Source organism: Tursiops truncatus, chromosome 6 (genome assembly GCF_011762595.2).
Source record: "Tursiops truncatus isolate mTurTru1 chromosome 6, mTurTru1.mat.Y, whole genome shotgun sequence".
Lineage (NCBI taxonomy): Eukaryota > Metazoa > Chordata > Mammalia > Artiodactyla > Delphinidae > Tursiops > Tursiops truncatus.
In genome coordinates, this window is record NC_047039.1 from 51,247,919 (window position 1) to 51,274,617 (window position 26,699).

A 26,699-nucleotide genomic window follows, 5' to 3' on the forward strand; every position below is an offset into this window, starting at 1 on the left:
AATCATGTGCCATGCCAGACTGCTGTGTTTAAAGTTCAAGTCCATCCTCACCTTGCTGCTTAAAATCTGTCCACAGTGTTTCTTTTGCTTTTGAGGTATTATGCAAACACTTGAGCATGGTGTATGAGGCCTTACTTGGGACCTATCTTGGTGGTCTCACAAGGTGCATAGGTAACCTGGTTAGGGGAGTGGGTGGCTTGTTAAGATGCATGTTCCTAGGTCCTCCCACAAGCCATTCTTCTTCAGTGGGTCTGGGGTGGTTCCTAGGAGTTTGCCCTCCTAACAGGACCTTTAATATCAGCTGTGGTGAAGTGCTTGTAGCTCCCCTTACGGGCGCCATCTCCCAAAGGGGCAGCCTTTCTCACTTCTCAGCTTTTTCATACACTGTTTCCTCACTTGGATGATTCCTCTTCATCCTTGAAGACCTCCCTCAGGTACCGTTTCTCCTCCAGCCTTTCCAGATATTCCCTTATTTTCTCCCCTCCAGGTACTCAATGACCATTTAGCATTCCCGCTGCTTCCAAGGAGAAATATTCCTCTTTCACCATACAGGCTATGACACCCAGCAGGGATAGGATGTAGGTGCCTTGGTGTTCCAAAAGGAAAGGGTGGGACTTTTCCCCCCCAGAAAGCAGCAAAGGAACTCCCTTCAGTGCTTTCTAACAACGTGATATTTTTAGCCTTTCAACCAGAAAGGAGAATTTACCTCCATAATCTATTAGCTTTATCTCAGTATTCTTAAAAAAAAAGCTTTATTGAGGTGTAATTTACATGCCATTCATTCACTCCTTTTACGTGTACAATTCAATGATCTTTAGTAAATTTACATTGTGCAGCTATCACCACAATCCAATTTAAGAACATTTCCATGACCCCATAACGATTTCCTTTATCTGCTGCTCTCACCTCAATATACTTTTCACCTTTAACTTGATTGAAAAATTAAAAATCATTAGGATAAAATAGAATTTCCCAGGCAGAAGTAAAAATGAGCAGCCATTATATATGATGAGGACAAAGCAGACATGTTAGGCATCAAAAAGCAAGACTGTAGAGCAGAGTGCATTTGGGTCAGCGCTGACTTGGCTCTTAACACTGTGACGTCATCAGAAGACAGGCTCGAGGGCTGAGTGAATTACCCTTGTCGAGATGAATAATTTGTCCCATTTGCAATAAAGCAGAAGATGTGTAGTATATACAGATGATGGTTTTTCCTGATTTTCTGGTTCATTCCCCAAGGCAGATGCTACTTATCCAACATGGTTAGCTTGCTGCCAAAGCACAAACAAGCAATTGCATTTCTGAGCCATTAACAGTTGATTGAAAGGGACTGTCACCCTAGCACAAGTCTCAAATGGGGCAAAGAGTCAAAAAATTTCTGCCTCGGGCTTCCCTGGTGGCGGAGTGGTTGAGAGTCCGCCTGCTGGTGCAGGGGACACGGGTTCGTGCCCCGGTCCGGGAAGATCCCACATGCCGCGGAGTGGCTGGGCCCGTGAGCCATGGCCGCTGAGCCTGCGCGTCCGGAGCCTGTGCTCCGCAACGGGAGAGGCCACAACAGTGAGAGGCCCGCGTACCGCAAAAAAAAAAAATTTCTGCCTCTTTTCAGGCATCCCATCTGAATTTCAGATTTGTCATATCTGTTCCTAGGAAGGCATGTGGGAGAGAGAAAAGAATGTGGATGGGCTTACAGGTTAGTGGACGTGGATTGGGTTCTGTCACTTGCAGAGGCACTGTGACCTTGGGCAAGTTACTTAATCTCTCTGAGCTTCAGTCTCCTCATAAGTCAGTGGGGGATTCTAATGGCCACCTCAGAGAGTTGCTACTAGCAGCCTTGGCAACTCATCCAGAGCCATTCATTTGAATAGCAATGATGTATACATTTTGCTTTTTATCAGTACATAAGAATGGCTAGAATTTTCCAGAGCAGGAAAGAATCCTAGTAAGATTGTTATCAAATATTACAACTAGCCATATTGAACATCTTGGTATTCAATATGCATTTGCTGGTATTCATTTTAAGATCTAGTTTTCAGAGAGAAGGGTTTTTTTTGTTTTCATTTTAAAATACAAACAATGGTAAATGCCCTTGCAGACACTGGCCCAAGCTAGGTAACCAAGGGCAAGACACTGGGAGCCATAGCTTCCTCCCTCCTACAGTGGGATGAAGTGAAATAACGCATGTAATCTAGCTGGACTAAATAGGGAGCATTCAGAAAATGAGGATGAGTATAATTTATTCATACACTTAATGCTTTTAGAAGCCTGAGGTGTTCACATTTCTAACAGTTTTCTATTTAGTAATATTAGCATACGTGCATAGGTGGTATTTCTCCCAACTTTTCAAAATGGAAAACATTGAGATTCGTGGACTTTTTCATCAGACGTCAAGCAAATTTACTCCGATTTCATAAATGGTAGTGATGACTTTATAAGGTGTTAGGTTCCACGAGTCCAACTGTAATGCTAATTATATTGGAAATTTAAAAAGTAAAGCTACTAGCTTAGAAAGAATCTTTTTTTTTTTTTTTTTAATCTTCTAAAGGCTTACCTGCTTTTACCTCCCTTTATAGTTTATGGTGGAGGAGGTTACATTTTAACCTAGATAAGAGTTCCCCTTTTTGATGTACACAGTCAGAACTTTAAGTCTGCATGCCTCAGGGAGCAGGTTTCACTTGAAAATAGATTAGGTTCAACGTGGTGGGGGGGGGGTGGACACAACATGTGACATGCTAAAATGAACTCCTGTCTCTTTGTTAAAGACCAAAAAGCATTCCATTTCAATTGTGGCAATTTGGTGACAATCACCCCTTCCATAATTATTTTAGGAGGAAACACAAGACTTTGGGGAAACAATTTAAAGCAGCATTACTCAACCAAAAAAGCCCTCCCCGTGCCTCATCCTTGATCTTCCCTGGCTGTTCCCCTCAATTTACGCTTCTTTTGCCTCCCACATCTCTGTCATCAGCTAGTCCTGTCGGATCTACCTCCAAAACATGGCTCCTTACTGCATACTGGCCACTGCTCTCCATCACTGCTATGTCCCCAGGCCACACCACTGTCTTCTCCCCCCTGCGTCTCTGGAAGAGCATCCTCACTGGTCTCCCTGCTTCCTCTCTGGCTCTGCAACCCACTCTCACTCTGCAGCCCAAGGGCACTTTTACAAATAGTAATCACATTGCGCCCCTGCTTCAAACTGTTTATTTAGGATGAAATCCACACTTCTTTTCTTTGGCTTTCCTCTTCCAGCTCATCTCCTGCCCCTCTCCCCGTCGTTCCTCTGCTGTAGCCACCCTGGCTTCCGTTAGGTTTCTTGAACATGCCCAGTTCTTTTCCACCATCGTGCTCCTGCGTGAGTGTTTCCCCAGCCTGGCGGACTGCACCAGTTCTTCATGTGACCAGCTCCTTCTCGGCTTTCCATCCTCACTTTAAAGATCAGGTTCCAAGTGCAGTTTTCCTTGGGTTTCATCTTCAGAGCAGCCTTTCTCTTTCCTCTATTACGCATCCTGTCTATTTCCTCATAGATATAATCACCGTCTGTATTATCTTGTTTGCTTATTTTCTTCTCTGTCATCTGTCTCCATCAGGTTTCAGCACAGGAAGCAGAAACTGGTGTCGGTAGTTTACATAAGAAAGAGTTTAAGAAGGGAATCCCCAGATGTTTACAAAGGGGACGGAGGGGATGTAGGTGTGGTTCTAGGCTGGGCCTCTGTGAAAGACCCTCAGTGCTGTCCAGAACCGACTCACTAGGGCAGGTGCTGGTATTCTGTGGCTGATGGTTCTAGAGCTAAGAGTTCCCAGCGCTTTGCAGTAGCTGTGGTTCAGGGATCAGGAAGCCAGAATGGAGACACGTCTGCTGCCACTGTCTTATATATGCTAGAAGGTGGAGAAAGGATGCTGAGCCCAGCTGTTGAGACCACGTAAGTTCCCTCACCCTTGCTTGATGGCAGAAAAAGTCAGAAAGGGGCAGGAAAATGACCTCAGCCTTTTGGATCTTGTACGGGTATATCTTAATGGGTGTAACCTAATTCTCACCCAGAATCAGCTTACTTCCTCTACAGCCACAAATCTATCAGGCTCTCAGGAGCTCCTGTCTCTGTAAATTGTACTGCAGTTCCTCAAATTTCTCTTGTGATTGATCAAAACTCCATTGATTGTTCTGACTTGTTCTGTTGTCTCCAGATGTTTCTCAGCTTCCTTTTTTTTTGCGGTATGCGGGCCTCTCACTGTTGTGGCCTCTTCCGTTGCGGAGCACAGGCTCCGGATGCGCAGGCTTAGCGGCCATGGCTCACGGGCCCAGCCTCGCCACGGCATGTGGGATCTTCCCGGACTGGGGCATGAACCCGTGTCCCCTGCATCGGCAGGCGGACTCTCAACCACTGCGCCACCAGGGAAGACCCTCTCAGCTTCTTAATTTTGGCAGTTCTTTATTTTCAGGTTGGCTGCACACTCTTGCCAGTTTTCACTGTAGGTAGCGCTTTCTCTTACTTAAAAAGAAACAATTAAAGAGACTGAGTTTTAGAGGTCTGCACCATTATTCTGATACAAACGCCGACGAGCCTTTAGATTCTCCCAGTATTTATTAGATCAGCTAAGAATTGGTAAGGAAACTCAGCTTCAGATGGCAGCAAATCAAGCAGACCCTTAATGTTCTCTTTCTTAACAAAGTCCATTTTGTAATGTATATCGGTGTGTCAAGTGTGTAGGTCAGTGGCTACATACCTCAGTTTTCATTAGGGGACTCGGAAAAATAATTGAGTCTTATTGCAAAAGTTTAGATGTGCCTAACCTTATAAGATTCCTTGGCAAAACAGAATTCTCATAATAAGCAAGTTCTAGGTATTAGAATTTGCTCCGAGGGGGTAAAGAGTGAGAGATGTAAAAGTTGCCTAGACCAAATTTGGGACAATCTGAGCACCGAAATAAGTAAGGACAGTAATGTATTATAGACCACTGAAAATAGGTCTCCTTGAGTCCATATGGATGATGACCAACTAGATAGACACATGGAGGAGACGGGAGGGATTTACTTTCAGCAGAATGCCAAAGACCAACTGGTAGAAGTGGAGGGAGTGCTAGAGGTGGGAAAGCAGTGTTCAGCTCTCCTAGTAAAGATGGAGTCAGGTAGCCATCATCACAGGTGATATAGACAAGTTTGGGGGAGGAGCGTGATATTGATCTGCTCTTACCCTATCTCACCACAGATTCCTTATGACTTGCAAGACAAAAATGGTAACTATGCAGTGGAGAAATCAGACACCACTTTGACCAGGTGACCAAAATTAATATCACCAGTGGGGGCAGACAGCATCTGTGCCTCCAGATAGAAGTGACCTGACAAGGACACAGGGTCCCTTCTGTACTAGTCTAACCTGAATCTGATCACAGAGAAACTTTAAATAAGGAAGGTTCTATTAAAAAAAAAAAGAAGAAGAAGAAGAGGGCTGTACTCTCCAAAAATGTCAGTGTCATAAAAGACAAAGGCTGTGAAAATGTCCCAGATTAGAGGAGGCAAAGGAGATGGAACAGATAAATGCAATAGTTGACCTAAGACTAGCTCCTGTATTGAAGGGAAAAATGCTACAAAGGAACATTGTTGGATCAATTGACAAAATTGGAAAATGGACGGGAGTTTAAAGTAGTTAAATTTACTGATGTGGATAACTGTACTGTGGTTATGTAAGAGAATATCTATATTTTTAAAAAATACAAACTGGAGTATTTAGAGGTATAGGGCCGCAATATATGTAATTTACTCTCAAATGGTTTAGAAAAAATTTTTTATCTAGATAGAGAGGAAGGGAAATGGAGTTGAAGAGGGAGAGGGAAGAACAGATTATAAGGCAAATGGGGCAAAATGTTAACACTAGATGAATCTGAATAAATGGCATACAAGCTTTCTTTGTACCATTCTATAAATTTGAAGTTATTTCTAAATAAAAAGTTTTAGGGACTTCCCTGGTGGTCCAGCGGTTAATTAAGACTCTGTGCTCCCAATGCAGGGGGCCCAGGTTCGATCCCTGGTCAGGGAACTAGATCCCACAAGCCACAACTAAAGATCCCGCATGCTGCAGGGAAGGTCCTGCATACCGCAACTAAGACGTGGTGCAGCCAAATAAATAAATTTTTTTTTGTGGTACGCGGGCCTCTCGCTATTGTGGCCTCTCCTGTTGTGGAGCACAGGCTCCGGACGCGCAGGCTCAGCGGCCATGGCTCACGGGCCCAGCCGCTCTGCGGTCTTCCTGGACCGGGGCACGAACCCGTGTTCCCTGCATCGGCAGGCGAACTCTCAACCACTGCGCCACCAGGGAAGCCCAATAAATATTTTTTTAAAAAGTTAAAAAAAAATTTTTTTGGGGGGTGTTCCTTGGTGGTTTAGCAGTTAGGATTTGATACCCATGGCCCAAGTTCAGTCCCTGGTCGGGGTACTGAGATCCTGCAAGCCACGTGGTGTGACCAAAAACAAAAAAAATAAACAGTTTTCTAGAAACAGAAAGTGCTTTTCACTTATACTGGGCACAAAAGGATCTGGGTTATGAAGCAATTTAGCTGAAATGTCATCTGACCTTATTGTGCTTGAATTTTTCTCTAGGTATTTTGGATCTACTTATTGCAAAATAAATAACTTTTTTTATATTGTTCAAATTGTTCATTCTTTTTTACATTACTCAAGCAATACATCAAAGCATTCCTGTTGTAAAAGATTTAAGTCATTCAGAAGCCACAACATGATCTTTCACTTTACCATTCCTTCCCTGCCCATGCTTAGCAGAAATCAGCATTGAGTTTTGACTAATGTAAATGGGATCTTATACCATACACCTTTCCCAGGAACAGGCTTTCCATTTAATATATCTGGGAGGTATTTCTACTGTTTGCTTTACTTTTTATCTAATGACGGAAGAGAGTTAGATAGTATAATTGTACCATAATTTATTTAACTAGTTCCCTGTTGAAGAGCATTTAGGTCGTTTCAATACAGTGTGTACCATAATAGATGGACCCTTGTGCATGTGTATATTTTAATAGTATAGAGTCCTGGAAGTAATATTGCTGTGTATGCATTAAAATTTTTAAATAAATACAGCTAGGGCTTCCCTGGTGGTGCAGTGTTTGAGAGTCCGCCTGCCGATGCAGGGGACACGGGTTCGTGCCCTGGTCCGGGAAGATCCCACATGCTGTGAGAGGCTGGGCCCGTGAGCCATGGCCGCTGAGCCTGCGCGTCCGGAGCTTGTGCTCTGCAATGGGAGAGGCCGCAACAGTGAGAGGCCCGCAAAAAAAAAAAAAAAAAAAAAAAAAAAATACAGCTAGACTGACTTCTAAATAGATTGTAGCAACAGTATACGTTCTATTTTCCAACATCTCTGCCAACTGTGGATATTATTAATTTAAAAAATGTTTGCCAGTCTTATGGACAAAGTAATACTACTTTTTAGGTGCACATTTCCAAGTTTATTGGCTATTGGTTTTCTTTTCCGGTGCACAGTTTCTTCATACCCTTTATCTATGATTCTTTTGGTTGTTTATCTCTTTCTTATTGATCTGTAAGAGTTCTTTATATATTATGGATAATAATTTTTTTGCTTGTTTATGGTACCTTAAATATTTTCTCCTAGCCATTTTCTTGTCTTGGAAGTTTTAAATTTTTATGTAGCCAAACCTTTTACTCTTTTCTTTATGGCTTCTCGGTTTTGTGTCTTATTTAGAAAGATTGTCCCTGTTTTCAAGATTTTGAAAAATATTCTGCATACATTCACCTTTTGTTTTTTATTTATCTCTTTAATGCACCTAGAAATTTGAATATGGGTTTATTTTCACTTTGGTCCCAATAGATAACTAATTTATTCAGCATCATTTATTAAATAATTCATTATTCTTTCTCCAATTTAAATTTTAACAGAATCATAAAATAAATTCCTATGTGTACAGGAGTCCATGTCTGCATCGTTTTTTTTTTTAAATTTTATTTATTTATTTTTTTGGCTGCATTGGGTCTTCATTGCTGCCCGTGGGCTTTCTCTAGTTGTAGCGAGCAGGGGCTACTCTTCGTTGTGGTGCGTGGGCTTCTCATTGTGGTGGCTTCTCTTGTTATGGAGCGTGGGCTTCAGTAGTTGCAGCATGTGGGCTCAGTAGTTGTGGCACGTGGGCCCTAGAGCACACTGGCTTCAGTAGTTGTGGCAGGTGGACTCAGTAGTTGCAGTGTGTGGGCTCTAGGGCACATGGGCTTCAGTAGTTGTGGCTTGCAGGCTCTAGAGCGCAGGCTCAGTAGTTGTGGTGCACGGGCTTAGTTGCTCTGTGGCATGTGGGATCTTCCTGGACCAGGGATTGAACCCATGTCCCCTGCATTGGCAGGTGGATTCTTAACCACTGCGCCACGAGGGAAGCCCCCCTTCTGCTATTTTGGAATAAGTTTCTATATTTAATTGCTTCTTGTTAGAAGCAAACTGTCAGCATTTCACATATGAAGGGATTGATTTAGTCATTTTGTCTTACAGTATAAAGTTTATTTCTCTACATAATACAAATGTGTAGGTATGCATTTAGCTTCTTGCTGAAATTTTCTTGATGTTGAGGGGGGAGTGCTGGTGGGAGAGAAGGAGAATTTAGTCTTGACAGAAATGAATATATCAGAGTTTTAGCCTTTTGTCTCTTAGACTCCGCCAAAAGAACAGATTAGAGTTCTCAGCATCTCTGCTTTGCTAGCACCTATAGTTCTCATGAGAGTATGTACCCTGGGAGGGAAAGTACTGTCTGAGTGGTCCAGTATTTGGACATAAAACTTTCTCCTGCAGTAATAACAATGAAATTAATCATTTAATGAGAGCTGACATTATCAAATACTTACTATGGACCAGACACCTACATACAGCTCACTTAATTCTTTCAATCCCACAAATTTGGTATTATTGTTATTCCCATTTTACAGTGTTGAATATGAATCTTAGAGAAGCTAAGTAACTTGCCCAAAGCCACACACAGTTAAGAAGTGATGGAGCTGTTGGTGGGACTCTAAACCCATGTTACTAGCATTATTTATTTCCCCCTTGAATTTGAAGCTTGAAGGCTGTGAGTTTTTTGGGTAAATAATTCCTACTATTTTCTAGATTTTTCACATCTGTTTCTTACTCTATTCTCAAAATATCTAATGGGGTAGGGAAGGAAATTCGATGGTTTATCCATTTATGCAAAGGTGGGCAAACTTTTTCTGTAAAAGACCAGATAGTAAATATTTTGAGCTTTGTAGACCATATCGTCTCACTTGCAACTACTCAGCTCTGTGGGTGTAACAGGAAATATATAAATAGACAATATGTAAATGATTGAGAATGGCAGTGTTCCAATAAAACTTTATTTACAAAAACAGGCAGCAGTTTGGATTTGGCTCATGAGTTACAGTTGGCTGACCTCTGTGGTGGTGGACTGATCGGATCTCTTTGGGGACACCTGGACATGTCAGCCGGGGGTGGGGCAGAATCAGAATTCCTAGTGCAAAGTGTTGTGCCCTGCCCACTCCCCAAGCTTCTCCAGGCTGCATCACTTAGTACCACTCACTAGTGCCTTTAGGAGAGTCAAGTCCCAACAATAATAGTGATAGTGAGTGTTTTGTCCTGGGTGCTTTGTACTGTGTGCTTTGCACATGTGTCATTTAATCAGTGAATAACCCAGTGAGATGGGAAACTGAGGTACAAGAAAGGAGAAGGCTTGCCCAAGGTCATAGGGTAGTAGGTGGTGAAATGGATTTGAACCCAGGGAGGTTGATTCTGAGCATGTGAGCTCAAGTCTTACCTTATCTCTCCCACATTATGGGCTTTATCAGCTTGAGGTTGCCTTTGAAGCCTTATTCTTCAGGAACTGCCTCTTCCCAGCACTCATATTAAGAGATAAGATTCTCTTTTTAAGACATTTACTTTGGAACCGAGCTACAAGTAAGGGAATGCTAATTCTGCCATTTTTCTGTTATAGTTGGAAAGTTTGAGGGTGAAATAAGATGATGCAAGAGGTTTCTTTTTGCTTGTCCTTAGGCTGCACTGAAGACTATCAGCTGTAGAACTACTTTAATGATAACAAAAGAAATTATTTGTTAGTGTTGTGTCAACACGGAGCCGGGTGCATTAAATACGTTATCTCAGTTAAACCTGAAAACAGTGCTGTAAATTAAGTGGCATTATTCCGATTTCACAGATGAAAAAACTGAGGCTCATCTATGAGATGTTGATAAGTTAATTAAATCTCCACGAGTCTTAGTTTCCTTATTTGGATATAATAATAGCCCTATGTCGTAGGGTCATTATGAAGATTAAATGAGTTAAGGCACTTTAAGAATTTAGAGCAGTGTTTGGCACTGAATGGTATTACCTTTTATTATTGTTTTTATTATTATTATCAGAATATAGTAGTAGTAGTAGTAATAGTAGAGGTGAAATTTTTTTTTTTATGATTGTTTGTGAATTGGAAATAAGCATCTAAGTGTCTAACATAGTGCCTGGGTGTTAATAAATGGAATTTATGGTTATTTGTTCATAGGAAGAAGCATAAGCTCTGTTCATTTTAATTTAAAAATACCTCTACTCATGATGGTTTCAAAATTAAGCAGTTTAAAATGTTAAAACTCAGTCTCTTGGTTCTCTTTGTTGCTGTTTGTTTTGTGTAAAATTATTCTCCTGCAAAAATAGTATGCCCTCGATATTCCTCTGTTTACTATAGATTAGGTAGGGCTGGTACTAGAGGACAGGAGTGTGTGACATATTAAGTGATTGCCAAGGTTCATTTTACAGTCATAAAAATAGTAACTGAGGACTATGTACAGGCAAGTAAAGTAATTTGCTCATCTATGTTAAACAAATTCAATAATACACCATTGTAAAAAGACTTGTTTTGCATATATACTCTTTATTACACACCATACATTGCTGTACACATTTTGTGTTTGTACATGCCCATTCCTCTCTGAGGTTATATACAAAACCATGTGAACTCTATAATAATGGCAATTGAAAGTATTTGTTCAATGTCAATTTTGACTCTGCGTGATTTTCCTTTTAAGTACTGGCCTTAGAACTGAACCCCTACTTTAAGCTGCAACTCAACTCCATATTTATAATGAGGTGCAGAAAGGAAAATATTTCCCCCTTCATAAAGTTAACTGTTTCATTTTTTAAAAACATGCTTCTCTATATGTTAGCAGAAACTAAAGTCATGCTGTCCAGTTCATTTGTTATTTGTGAGGGTGACATCTGGTGGTTCTTTTTAATTCTCACGTTTTCTCTGTGCTTGGCTAGAAGTTGTTAGAAATTCCAAAGAATCATTGTGTGAACTGCTTTGCCTGGTACTTAACATACTAGCTGGCTATTAAGGATTGAGTTAGTACAACTGATAGGGCTTTGAAAGCCCAGCACTGCATTTAGATGCAGTCCCTCTGGATGTCAGCCTTCCCTGAAGGACTTTATTTTAGCATGTGTGATGGACCAACAGCCACCTTATTGGGGAGGATTTAATTCAGAGAATTTAGGGTTTTGAGTAAGGGATGGCATTTATACCAACCTCTTTGCTTTACTCATGAGGCGGCTAGAGCCCCAAGAGTTTGAATATATTAACCAAGGTCACACTGTGTTGGCCAAAGTCACTGTTCCCCAGTGAGCTGAGGTCCTGGGCTCTGTGCCCATAAGTTATGTTTATTGTGCTGAGTAACCCACTGAGTTGGAAGAGTCCGGGCATTAAAGGATAGGAGACAAAGGCATTTTAAGATGGGAGAAGTAAAGGCGGTTAACATTTTTGAGTATTTATTGCAATAAATATTCCCACATTCAGCCTTTTTTCTCTCTTCCAAAAGAGGGTGCAGAATCTTTAGTGGGAAGGAGTTATTGAGGAAGTACAGTGAGGGATCCCAGCTCTGTCTCTGTGAGTTTACTGATTCATCCCATATCTGAGAAGTTAGTATCCTCAGGAATTGTATTTTGTATTTATTGAGCCTGTTTTGTGTTGGATCTTTATATGCTATTAACTCACTAGCATCCTTCCAACAATCTGGGGAGGCGGTTGGAATCCCCATTGTTAAGAGTTTGCAAAGTGCAAAAGTACTGTGCTGGGTTACAAAGTGGATTCAAAAGGAGGGTCACGGCCCTTGATTTCAGCCATGGCGTTAAGATAGGCTCTTGAAAGTCAGTGGAGGAGGATTCAGAAGGCTAGGCCTTCCCGGGGTTGGGGTAGAGCTGAGATTCAGATCCAGACAGGTTTAACTTCCTGGCCTATATTTATGTTTTCCACTGTCCTATGTTGGAAATGCACTTAAGCGAATTTTTGAATAAAACCGAACTCAATAACACGTAATAGTGGCTTAGTAAAAATATGCTCAGTTTATTTCTGTGTTCAATGTAATCCTTCCTAATGAAGTGACTACTACTGTATGTATATCTCCTATTTTCACTATCAGACCTGCGATTTTTGGTAAATATGAAGCTTTGAAAAAAAAGACAGGACTTATGCGGTAATACTGGAGTACTTCCCTGGCATGAGAGAAACTAGAGAACTATGTTAATACTGTACTTGGAGAATGTGTGAAATCATTTTCAATCTCAAGTGACGAATGTTTAAAATAAAAATTTCTCAGGCACACATTTTTTTCTTCTGGCAAGTGATTTTTACTATTTGTATTATCTGAAATTTAAAAACTATTTTTGAATAATGTTGGAAAACTTCCAGTTTTTTTGTAAGCATATCCAAAAAATTAGATTTTATAAACCTTCTGGGCAGATTTGGAAGATGAACTCTGTGTCATGTTCTTTTTTTTTTTGTCTGCTACTTTTGAGAATTCTGTTCATGACTTTGGAAAGGTCACATTTTGTTCACTGCAAGGGCCAGGTGGGGACGAGGGGTGTGAGGGGTCTCTAGTGTATGGGCCCTCGTCGCTTTCCTTCTCTTTCATTAAGAGCTCTGTGGGTCAGTTAAGTTTTGATGTTAATCCTTCAAGGGGAGGTATAAGTGGTGTTTGCACCCTTTAGATGCAGTAATGGGGATACTGAAGCTGAGGTTTACATTTGGCTCCAGAGAGCCTCAAGGCACTGCTGTTCCCTCCTATAATACGAACTTCTAAAAAATGCAGGCTGTAAAATGCAACTAGGAAGTTTAAAGGCCATGGATGGAAGATGTGAGCAGATGAAAAATTCTCCCTGACACATGAGCTCAGGGTGCATATATTAAAAAGTGCTTTGCCCCAATTTTGCTCTAAGGGTCACTTCATGGATATATAATAAAGGTGTATTTTAAATTAATTAATCCTGATTTAGAAAAATCACTTTATTCAAGTTATAGTAGGGAATGATGTCACTTAAGTTTATGCATTTCCCATATGATTCCTTTAACTAGCAATGTGCTTTTTCCTTTTATGTGTGAAAAGATTTACATCCAATATTTGAGGAGGACTCCTGGTGTGTCACTAAGATAATGGTAAAGTGTAACAACTGGTGTCAGTCTTGTTTTCCATTTTGGATGTATTGATTGACTAGGGGAGAATACCATGCAGAGAAGTGTTTGCAGTTCTTAGGGCCACAATACCCATGGCTCTTAATCCCTGCCCTAGTCCTGCAGGAGGCTGGGGCACCCTCTTCATGTCTCATCTCCCTGGGAATAGTCCAGATGTGCCCCAGAGCCAGGCGTGGAATCTGTGACTTCTCAGAGTTCTCAGCAGCTCTGGGCTTCTTTGAGTCCATGGTACCAAACACACAGCTTCCTTAGTCATAGAATGGAATGTTGCGTAAAAGCCGACAGAGCCCCATCAGACTTTGTCATCCCTCCCTAAAGAACAACAGTTAAATGAGAACATGGGGGCTTCAGCTCTCAGACCCATTGAAGTCATCCATATGAGAGAGGGAAAAATAGAGGAAGAGGCAGAGGAGGAAGATGATGATGAGGAGAATAAGGAGGTAAGGGGAGAAAGGTAGAAGCCGTAGAGAAGTGATGCGACTTTTTGGATTTGCAGTATCTCGTTTTAATTTTTATCACGTTCCTTCCTACTCCCCCTTCCTTCTTGGAGTAATATTTGCCACATAAATATTCCTTTTCACTCCACAAAGTGAATTAAAATTCAGATGGGGAGGCCTGAAAAGTTTGTAAATCTATTTGGTCTCTTTGGAAATTAGTACAGAGTATTTAAATTATTGCTGTTAATTGCATATTTGTTGTCTTTATTTGCCTTTCCCCCTTAGGGATAAAAATAATGTAAACATCTTCATCATTAGTATCTCCATTATTTAAGATTCTTAAAGAAATAAACATTTATTAAGAACCTGCTGTCACTTAAAGGCACTTGCATGCATTTTTGCTACTCAGAATGATACAAAGTTAACAAATTAAGATCAACATTGTTTAGAAAAGCCTTAGCAGTTGATGCAGCACCCCTCTTCCCTTTCCTCACTTCTGTGTCTGTTTCTGTGTGTGCAGAATCCTCCATCCCTCTGGGGGCAGGGGGTAGGTTTCAGGCTCCCCACCCAGCAGGGAGCAAGCCCTGGAATGCTAGCTGGCATCTGGAAGGTGTCCCCCTCCGCCCCACCCAGGAATCTCTCACCTAACAGGGTTAGCCCACTTGCTGAATTGCAAAATGAAACTGTCACAGTAAGGACCTCCCATCTCAAGACAAGGGTTCTCAGTCCGCCAGTCAGCCAGCAATCATCTGCTAAGAGTCTTTGAAGTGCCGAGTACTGTGTTAGGTTATAAAGTGGATTCAAAAGGAGTCAGATGGCCCTTGACTGCAGCCAGGAGTCAAGATAGGCTCTTGAGAAAGTCAGGTACCATCTGAGGCAAGGTATGCTTGGGAGCCAGGTGTGGCACAAATAAATATTTATTACATTTATGCCCAAGGGTAGTAGCTCCTCAAGGTTGGCCTCGGCATGGGAGTTGGTGGGGGGGGGGCAGTGCAGCAGCTTCGAGGACAGAACTAAACACTGAGGCTTTCCCATGAACACATCTTCTTTGTCAGCAGCGTGAGCTTTCCTGTGTTACTGTCCTTAAACCGGAAGGACTCTGGATGCCTCTCTGACTATATGTGTGGTAAGCCTATCCAGTACTGGGAGGTTTAAGGGAAACCAGCTGTGGTGAAGCTTTGGGAAGTTGATGGTGAGTTGGAGAAGCAAACAGACCAGAGGTAGAAAAATCTTGTTATGCTCTGTGAGGAATGTATGTGGGGATATCTAAAGTTGGGTGGGAGACTGTTGACTAGCAGTCCCCTGTAGATCAGGTACCCAACCTAGTGGTGCTGATAGGAATCCACAGAGGAAATTTTCTCCCCAAAGCAGCAGCAGGAAAGGGATAGAATTTGAGCTGAGGGTTGGGACTTAGAGAGACAGGTGTATGGTGTGGGAGGTATGAACAGTCCCTTTGACTTCTGGCAATCCATGCCTCGGGTGGAACCCATAGCAGTTTTCCCAAGGAGCTGGGAAACTGTATCTGCAGGTACCCAGGGAGAGAGTGTGTTGTCAGTATTAATGTCAAAGTATAATTTCCAAACTCTGGTCTGAAGGGCTGCTGTGAGGCCTCTGCACATGGTACCCTCTGAGCAAGTGACACTAGACAAAGCAAAAAGGAGAAAGAAAAAGGTGACCTAATTTTAAGAAAACCTATGTGAGGAGTATTGACTTCATTGGCTATGAATTTTTAAAGAGTTTTTGTTTTATTTTATTTTGTTTTCTGTGCCTCGTGGAGATTTGGGGACTAGATTAAGCTCTAACTACTACAGCATTTAAATGCCATGCATAGCTCCTCTGGGATCAAAATGCACCTGAAATGTGGGAAGACGTTGAGCCATGGGTTCTCACTGCAGATGATGAAATTCACCTGAGACCACATAGCCAGAGAAGGCCGAATGGAGCTCTGAATCTAGGCAGTCTTGACCTCAGAGCCCTCTGGCCTAAAGCTGTATGGCTGACAGGGTCTTGGTGCTCTGGCCAGGTGTCAGGCCTGAGCCTCTGAGGTGGAAGAGCCGAGTTCGGGACATTGGACCACCAGAGACCTCCTGACCTCACCTAATATCAATCGGCGAGAGCTCTCTCAGAGATCTCTGTCTCAACACTAAGACCCAGCTCCACGCAACGGCCAGCAAGCTCCAGTGCTGGACGCTCCATGGCAAACAACTTGCAAGGCAGAAACACAGCCCCACCCATAAGCAGAGAGGCTGCCTAAAATCATACTAACTTCACAGACACCCCAAAACACACCACTGTCGCCCTGCCCACCAGAAAGACAAGATCCAGCCCCACCCACCAGAACAGGCACCAGTCCCCTCCATCAGGAAGCCTACAGAAGCCACTGAACAAACCTTACCCACTGGGGGCAGACACCAAAAACAGTGGGAACTACGAACATGCAGCCTGCGAAAAGGAGACCCCAAACACAGTAAGTTAAGCAAAATGAGAAGACAGAGAAACACACAGCAGATGAAGGAGCAAGGTAAAAAGCCACCAGACCAAACAAATGAAGAGGAAATAGGCAGTCTACCTGAAAAATAATTCAGAGTAATGCTAGTAAAGATGATCCAAAATCTTGGAAATAGATTGGAGAAAATACAAGAAACGTTTAACAAGGAATTAGAACTAAAGAGCAAACAAACAATGATGAACAACACAGTAAATGAAAGTAAAAATTCTCTAGAAGGATTCAGCAGAATAACTGAGGCAGAAGAATGGATAAGTGACCTGGAAGATAAAATAGTGGAAATAACTACTGCAGAGCAGAATAAAGAAAAAAGAATGAAAAGAATTGAGGACAGTCTCAGAGACCTCTGGGACAACATTAAACGCACCAACATTCGAATTATAGGGGTCCCAGAAGAAGAAGAGAAAAAGAAAGGGTTTGAGAAAATATTTGAAGGGATTATAATTGAAAACTTCCCTAACATGGGAAAGGAAATACTCAGTCAAGTCCAGGAAGCCTGGAGAGTCCCATACAGGATAAATCCGAGGAGAAACACTCCAAGACACATTTAATCAAGCTATCGAAAAGTAAATACAAAGAAAAAATGTTAAAAGCAGCAAGGGAAAAGCAACTGATAACATACAAGGGAATCCCCTTAAGGTTAACAGCTGATCTTTAAGCAGAAACTCTGCAAGCCAGAAGGGAGTGGCAGGACATATTTAAAGTGATAAAAGGAAAAAACTTACAACCAAGATTACTCTATCCAGCAAGGATCTCATTCAGATTCGATGGAGAAATTAAAACCTTTACAGACAAGCAAAAGTTAAGAGAATTCGGCACCACCAAATCAGCTTTACAACAAATGCTAAAGGGACTTCTCTAGGCAGGAAACACAAGAGGAGGAAAAGACCAACAATAACAAACTGAAAACAATTAAGAAAATGGTAATAGGAATATATATATTGATAATTGTCTTAAATGTAAAGGGATTAAATGTGCCAACCAAAAGACATAGACTGGCTGAATGGATACAAAAATAAGACCCGTACATATGCTGTCTACAAGAGACCCACTTCAGACCTACGGACTGAAAGTGAGGGGATGGAAAAAGATATTCCATGCAAATGAAAATCAGAAGAAAGCTGGAGTAGCAATTCTCATATCAGACAAAATAGACTTTAAAATAAAAACTATTACAAGAGACAAAGAAGGACACTACACAATGATCAAGGAGTCAATCCAAAAAGAAGATATAACAATTGTAAATGTTTATGCCCCCAACATAGGAGCACCTCAATACATAAGGCAAATGCTAACAGTCATAAGAGGGGAAATTGGCAGTTACACAATAATAGTAGGAAACTTTAACACCCCACTTTCAGCAGTGGACAGATCATCCAAAATGAAAATAAATAAGGAAACACAAGCTTTAAATGACACATTTCACAAGATGGACTTAATTGATATTTATAGTACATTCCATCCAAAAACAACAGAATACACTTCTCAAGTGCTCATGGAACATTCTCCAGGGTAGATCATATCTTGGGTCACAAATGAAGCCTTGGTAAATTTAAGAAAATTGAAATTGTATCAAGTATCTTTTTTGACCACAACACTATGAGACTAGATATCAATCACAGGAAACAAACTGTAAAAAATACAAACACATGGAGGCTAAACAATAAGCTACTAAATAACCAAGAGATCACTGCAGAAATCATAGAGGAAATCAAAAAATACCTAGAAACAAATGACAATGAAAACACGATGACCCAAAACCTATGGGATGCAGCAAAAGCAGTTCTAAGAGGGAAGTCTATAGCAATACAATCCTACCTCAAGAAATAAGAAACATCTCAAATAAACAACCTCACCTTACATCTAAAGCAATTAGAGAAAGAAGAACAAAACAACCCCAGAGTTAGCAGAAGGAAAGAAATCATAAAGACCAGATCAGAAATAAATGAAAAAGAAATGAAGGAAACAATAGCAAATAAAACTGAAAGCTGGTTCTTTGAAAAGATAAACAAAATTGATAAACCATTAACCACACTCATCAAGAAAAAAAGGGAGAATACTCAAATCAATAAATTTATAAATGAATATGGAGAAGTAACAATTGACACTAGAAATACAAAGGATCACGAGAGATTACTACAAGCCAATAAAATGGACAACCTGCAACATATAGACAAATTCTTAGAAAAGCACAACCTTCTGAGACTGAACCAGCAAGAAACAGAAAATATAAACAGCCCAATCACAAGCAGTGAAATTGAAACTGTGATTAAAAATCTTCCAAGAAACAAAAGCCCAGGACCAGATGGCTTCACAGTGAATTCTATCACACATTTAGAGAAGAGCTAACACCCATCCTTCTCAAACTCTTCCAAAATATAGCAGAGGAACAGTCCCAAACTCATTGTACAAGGCCACCATCACCCTGATACCAAAACCAGACAAAGATGTTACAAAAAAAGAAAACTACAGGCCAATATCACTGATGAATATGGATGCAAAAATCTTCAACAAAATAGTAGCAAACAGGATCCAACAGCACATTAAAAGGATCATACACCATGATCAAGTGGGATTTATCCCAGGGATGCAAGGATTCTTCAATATACGCAAATCAATCAATGTGATACACCATATTAACAAATTGAAGGAGAAAAACCATATGATCATCTCAATAGGTGCAGAAAAAGCTTTTGATAAGATTCAACACCTATTTATGATAAAAACCCTCCAGAAAGTAGGTACAGAGGGAACTTACCTCAACATAATAAAGGCCATATATGAGAAACCCACAGCCAACATCGTTGTCAATGGTGAAAAACTGAAACCATTTCCTCTAAGATCAGGAAGAAGACAAGGTTGCCCACTCCTCACCACTATTATTCAACATAGTTTTGGAAGTTTTAGCCATAGCAATCAGAGAAGAAAAAGAAATAAAAGGAATCCAAATTGGAAAAGAAGAAGTAAAACTGTCACTTTTGTAGATGATATGATACTATACGTAAAGAATCGTAAAGATGCTACCAGAAAACTGCTAGAGCTAATCAGTGAATTTGGTAAAGTAGCAGGATACAAAATTAATGCACAGGAATCTCTTGCATTCCTATACACTAATGATGAAAAATCTGAAAGAGAAATCAAGGAAACACTCCCATTTACCATTGCAACAAAAAGAATAAAATACCTAGGAAGAAACCTACCTAGGGAGACAAAAGACCTGTATGCAGAAACTATAAGACACTGATGAAAGAAATTAAAGATGGTACAAACAGATGGAGAGAGATATACCATTTTCTTGGATTGGAAGAATCAACATTGTTAATAGACTGTACTGCCCAAAGCAATGCACAGATTCAATGCAATCCCTATCAAACTACCAATGGCATTTTTCACAGAACTAGAACAAAAAATTTCACAATTTGTATGAAAACACAAAAGACCCCGAATAGCCAAAGCAATCTTAAGAAAGAAAAACGGAGCTGGAGGATTCAGGCTCCCTGACTTCAGACTATACTACAAAGGTACAGTAATCAAGACAATATGGTGCTGGCACAAAAACAGAAATATGGATCAGTGGAACAGGATAGAAAGCCCAGAGATAAACCCATGTACATATGGTCACCTTATCTTTGATGAAGGAGGCAAGAATATACAATGGAGAATAGACAGCCTCTTGAATAAGTGGTGCTGGGAAAACTGAACAGCTACATGTAAAAGAGTGAAATTAGAACACTTCCTAACACCATACACAAAAATAAACTCAAAATGGATTAAAGCCTAAATGTAAAGCCAGACAGTATAAAACCTCTAGAGGAAAGCATAGGGAGAACACTCTTTGATATAAATCACAGCAAGATCTTTTTTGACCCACCTCCTAGAGAAATGGAAATAAAACCAAAAATAAACAAATGGGACCTAATGAAACTTCAAAGCTTTTGCACAGCAAAGAAACCGTAAAGAGGAGAAAAAGACAACCCTCAGAATGGGAGAAAATATTTGCAAATGACGCAACTGACAAAGGATTAATCTGTGAAATATACAAGCAGCTCATGCAGCTTAAATATCAAAAAAACAAACAACCCAATCCAAAAATGGGCTGCAGACTTAAATAGACATTTCTCCAAAGAAGATATACAGATTGCCCACAAACACATGAAAGGATGCTCAACATCACTAATCATTAGAGAAATGCAAATCAAAACTGCAATGAGGTATCACCTCACATCGATCAGAACGGCCATCATCAAAAAGTCTACAAACAATAAATTCTGGAGAGGGTGTGGAGAAAAGGGAACCCTCTTGCACTGTTGGTGGGAATGTAAATTGATACAGCCACTATGGAGAACAGAATGGAGGGTCATTAAAAAATGAAAACTAGAAGTACCATACGACCCAGTGATCCCACTACTGGGCATGTACCCTGAGAAAACCATAATTCAAAAAGAGTCATGTACCACAATGTTCATTGCAGCACTATTTACTATAGCCAGGGCATGGAAGCAACCTAAGTGTCCATCGACAGATGAATGGATAAACAAGATGTGGCACATATATACAATGGAATATTATTCAGCTGTAAAAAAGAAATGAGGGCTTCCCTGGTGGCGCAGTGATTGAGAGTCCGCCTGCCGATGCAGGGGACACGGGTTCGTGACCCGGTCTGGGAGGATCCCACATGCCGTGGAGCGGCTGGGCTCGTGAGCCATGGCCACTGAGCCTGCGCATCCGGAGCCTGTGCTCCGCAACGGGAGAGGCCACAACAGTGTGAGGCCCACATACCGCAAAAAAACAAAGCAAAACAAAACAAAACAAAAAAAAAAGAAATGAAACTGAGTTATTTGTAGTGAGGTGGATGGACCTAGAATCTGTCATACCGAGTTAAGTAAGAAGGAGAAAAACAAATACCATGTGCTAACACATATGTGTGGAATCTTAAAAAAGAATGGTTCTGATGAACCTAGGGCAGGACAGGAATAAAGACTCAGATGTAGAGAATGGACTTGAGGACACGAGAAAGGGGAAGGGTAAGCTGGGATGAAGTGAGAGAGTGGCATGGACGTATATACACTACCAAATGTAAAATAGATAGCTAGTGGGAAGCTGCTGCATAGCACAGGGAGATCAGCTTGGTGCTTTATGTCCACCTAGAGGGGTGGGATAGGGAGGGTGGGATGTATGTATATGTATAGCTGATTCACTTTGTTATACAGAAGAAACCAACACAACATTGTAAAGCAATTAAACTCCAATAAAGATGTTTTAAAAATATAATTTCCAAAAAATTAGAAATATGACTTTCATAAAGATATAAAGTGAACGTGTAGAAATTTTATTTAGCCTATCAACGAGGAAAACAGTGAGGTGGTAAACTGATTCTCCGGGTATTTGTGGAACTGGGTATTTATAGGCTTAAAACAAAAACAGTGTTAGATTAAGATTGCTAGGCTACAGGTAAAACTGGATAGTGTCCTACAGGGCTATAAAACTAATCATTGAGGTTTTCTCACCATTCCGAAATCTGCAAGCTAACATGTCATCTCACAGTATCTGGTTTCTAATCTCATAGTAAATAGAAAAGTCTCAAACACAAGGAAGTTCTCCTAGAGAATTCAGGAATCCTTGGGAGGATTTGTGTAACAACATGCAGTATGACCTGCAGAGATATGCCGCCACCTCCTCACCCACCCACTCTCCACTTCTGCCCAACTGCCTTAGCTCCAAGTTTTGGATGTGTTTTATTAACATTGAAAAAAAGACTTCGGCGTTAAAGAAATCTGAGGGTGAATCTCACTTCCGTCACTTGCCAGCTGTGTAATATTGGGCAGGCAGTTACCTGCGACTGGATTTGCTTGCTGCCAATTGGGAGGAGCTTTTGTAAAGTGCCTGACACATGATAGGCACTTGTTAAGTCTTAGTTCTTCTCTTTACCTTTCCTTTTTCTTAAGTGAAAAAAGTTTACCCTTTGTCTGGCCTTCAGAGACAAAGTTTTCTTCCCCTTGATAAGTGGAATATTTATAAATGGAATGGAATATTTGTAAATGGAGTATTTCCTGCCTTATCAATAAACAAAGGATGTCACGGTCATCAACGATTGCAGCCCTCCAATGTGAGCGGGTGAGCCCTGAGGAAACTCAGGGCTGAAAAGAATACCTGCCATCTAGCAGCCATCAGAATGAAGCCACTCCCTGCGGTGAGCCCTGAGGAAACTCAGGATGTGAAAATACAGGATACTGGCCACAGATATCTGAGGTGCACATCAAAGGAATGATTTCAGGGAGCCCAGACTCTTGCATTTTCCCATATATACAAAAGCGCTAAATTCTTTAACTTGAGATATCTGGTTTTCTTTAATTAACAATAATCTTTTGCCATTCCAGACTACCTGCCCTTTGTTGCAAAACTCCTATATATCATGGCTCCTCCCCTCGCCTCCTTGGAGCAGTTTCTCAGTTATCTGAAATGCTGTCTCCTGGGCTGCAGTCCTCATTTTGCCCCAAATCAAACTTAACTCGCCACTCTTACGTTGTGCATTTTTTTAAGTCAATACCCTCCCTCCCTTCCTCCCTCCCTCCCTCCCTTCCTCTCTCCCTCCCTCTCTCCCTCCCTCCCTTCCTTCCTTCCTCTCTCACTCTCTCTTTCTCATCTCTAGTTTATTAGAATAATATCCTAGAACTCTGGTGGATTTTTTCCATTACTAAGAGAGGCATTCTCTTAAATTTTTATTATTCATCTAAGTGGAAAAAAATAGATTTTTAAATTAAAAATTAAAAGATTCTTTTTTAATTAAAAAATTCCACCAGCTTTATTGAGATGTAGTTAACCTATAACATTGTGTGAGTTTCAGGTGTATAACTTGGCGATTTGATATATGCATATATTGTGAAATGATTACCATAGTAAGGTTAGTTAACACATCCATCACCTCACATAGTTATAACTTTTTGTGTGTGTGATGAGAACTTTGAAGATATACTCTCTTAACTACTTTCAAATATGTAATGTAGTATTGTTAACTCTGGTTACCACGTTGTACAGAATGCTTTATTTAGAGAACCCTCTGCATATGACAAAATGGAGAGATGTTCCTCAAGTGAAGATGATTTCTTACTGGATATAACTTAGTGTTTCTTGTTTTGAGGTGGGGATGGGGGTATTACTTGTTTAAGTGTAAATATTATCCTTGTCTCCTTTTAAAAGGAGAACTGGCTTTCCGAGTTATCCTTTCTGAAGCCCACTCAGTATCTCAGTGTCTGCTGTGAGCTGCTCTGGGTTGAGGTTTGTGAGGAAGGGGTTGGATGCACAGAAGCTCCGAGGGGCATGCTCTCTGCATTTCCCCTTCCTGGTACAGGTCAGCCCAGGTGGGGTTAAGGGATGGCAGAGGGACCATGAGCTGGTGTCTGGCACAGGTAACAGGTCATCACTACCAGAGCTGTATTCCTGGAGAGTATTCGTCTCTCCCCTTCTCCACAACCCCTCACATGTGGGACACTGAGCTGTGATTCAAAATGACAAAGTCTTCTGATATTGTTCCAATCACTAGTTTCTGGAGAGTGAGGAGTAAGAAAGAATTGCCCTTGACTGTGCCTCCCTCACAGAGTATGGTATTAATATAGATCAATAGGTCAGGGATCCCACATTCTAAACTCACTTCTGCCACTACTTATAATGTTGTTTCTTCTTTTTCGTATTTACATTTTTTTTCCTTTCCTGCCTAAATGCAGAATCAGTATGTTGTATACATTGTTCAGTATTAATGGTCACATGAGGGAAAAGGTCTGTAACCCTCCTTCCTCATTTCTGTGTCCTATCTGTAAATGAGGTGATGTGATCAGTGCTTTGATGGTCCAAGCTCAGTTCATTCATTCATTAGGCAACATGTAGCTGTTGAGCAACAGCTCTGTGCCAAGCCCTGGCGGTTTCTCTGTAAACATGATAAATGAGAACCTGCCCTAATGGAGATAGATTGTAACCAAGAAAACAAATAAGATGATTAGAGGCTATGATAAGTATTATGAATGAAAGAAATCAGATGATGGGAAACTATAAGTAAGCTGCTATTAGTACTTTTAATTAGCATTATCAGAGGTGGTCTCTTTGAGGAGGTGGCTTTCTGAACTGCAAATGGAAGGATGAGAATGAGTCAGTCATAGGAAGAGTTGAGTGAAGAACATTCTAGGAAAGAGAGACAATGCAGAGAGGTGTGGGATGAATTTGGCTTGTGCACGGACCAGAAGGACAGACCTTTGGCTGAAGTGGAGTGAGTCTGGTGGGTGGAGAGGTGGACAGAGGCTGGCAGGGTCATTTAGGGCTTTGTAGATCATGGGAAGGAATTTGGGTTTATTCTAAGTGCAATGGAAAGCTTTTAAAGCGGTCTAAAGCAGTGGAATGGTATGAGCTTATTAAAAGAAGGGAAAGGAAAGAATAACTGCGGCTGTTGTGTGAAGAGCTGAATGGCAGATGTCAGGCTTGGGAGTAGGGAGACCAGTGAGGTCCTGGTGCTTGGCTGTGGCGAAGGTGGTAGGGATGTGAGAGAAGGAGGCCTTGAAGGTTTGACTAGGTTATGGTGGGTCCCAAATCCCTGGATGAGGAGCTTGGATTTGATTTTTGCAGCTGTGAGGGAGCTTCGAGTGTGAGTGTGAGTTTGTGAGTGAGTGAGTGTATGTGTGTTTGTGTATGACTGTGAGTTTAGGGGTGAGACTGAGTGTATGAGCCAGTGTGTATGAGCGTGGGGTGCATGTGTGGATTTGTGAGCAGATGTGAGTGTGTGTGTTATGTGTGTATGTGTGTGTGTTTGGGTTTTTCTCCTGTTGCAGATTTTGAACAGGCCAGTGGCATGAAGGAAAGGGCTGCCCTGTACGCTACAGATAAAGGCTGCTGACAGGGAGACTTGCTGGGCGGGTAGTGGAGTTAGACGTGACACGAAGGCCCAGACGTGCTAACGTGGCCAGCCATGGAGAAAGAGACGACTGAATCGGGCAGGTCCTGTTCTTTGTTTTATTCTGCTCTGGGTTGGATGAGACTGAGGAGTGAAGACCCCACTGAAGGAGTCACATTCTCTTCAGATTCGCCCAGTCTGATTGCTGGCTGAGTAGCTTACTCGTCTTATTAGTGACAAAACCAACCCTAAATTAAACCTCACTTAAATTCACGTGTTGGTTTCTCTGAAAGGAATGCCATTAGTAAGAGTTAAGTGGAATGGTTCTACTGCAGCCCACCCAAACTGTCCCCACTCTGCCTTGAGAGGTGCGCGCGCACACACACACACACACGCACGCACACACACATATGGGGAGTACACACACATGGGGAGTACACACACATGGGGAGTACACACACACACAGACACATTGGGAGTACACACACACACATTGGGAGTACACACACGGGGAGTACACACACACACACACGGGGAGTACACACACACACAGGGAGTACACACACACAGGGAGTACACACACGGGGAGTACACACACACACACACACATGGGGAGTACACACACACGGGGAGTACACACACACACAGGGAGTACACACACACACAAGGGGAGTACATACACACGGAGTACACGCACACATGGGGAGTACACACACACACACGGGGAGTACACACACACACACGGGGAATACACACACACGGGGAGTACACACACACACACACACACACACACACACACTCTCTCTCTTTTATATTTAAATTTCTTGATTCTTGAGAAACTCATTGTGTTTTTTGTTCCCCCCCAGGATATCTTTGAAGATGCCTTGGAAACCCTCTCTGTGTAAGTAGTAACATAATGAAAAAGTATGTAGTAGAGAAAAATTGACGGTTTTCTTAAAAGAAATGTAAATATTTCTTCTCATTTTTTTTGAATTTTTTGAGTGTAGTGGCTATTGTTGGAAAAATTCACTTCTTCATAATTTAACAGTTAGGATGTGATTAAGCTTAAGAAAGGATCTGTCTAAAGTTACTATCAAATATATTTTTGAGTCTTATTTCTTGTAACCTTAATTAAACTAAAATGAAAGAAAAAATGTTTTCCAACAAATTAAATTTTATTTGTTTATAGCTAACCCTTTTACATCTTGCCCATATTTATTTACATGGTTAGCCTCATATTGTAGATTTTTGCTTTTGGTTTGCACTTAGTTTTATTATAAGCATTTCCTATAAGCCTACATAATTTTTGTAATGATTTTAAATGACATCATATGAGATCAAATGGAACATCGCAATTTATTCATTTCTCCTTTGTTAGACATTTAGTTTTTCACTGGTTTAAAAA

The 26,699-nt window shown here is 41.1% G+C and overlaps 1 protein-coding gene across 1 annotated transcript in view; it reads left to right on the plus strand.

The window, feature by feature from the left end:
• TTC39B (tetratricopeptide repeat domain 39B) overlaps positions 1–26,699 on the plus strand; it is a 136,168-nt gene that overhangs the window by 11,191 nt on the left and 98,278 nt on the right. Inside the window, exon 2 of the mRNA XM_019934851.3 lies at positions 26,161–26,195. Within this exon, the coding sequence (XP_019790410.1) occupies positions 26,161–26,195 (35 nt within the window). The remainder of the gene's footprint in view (positions 1–26,160; positions 26,196–26,699) is intronic.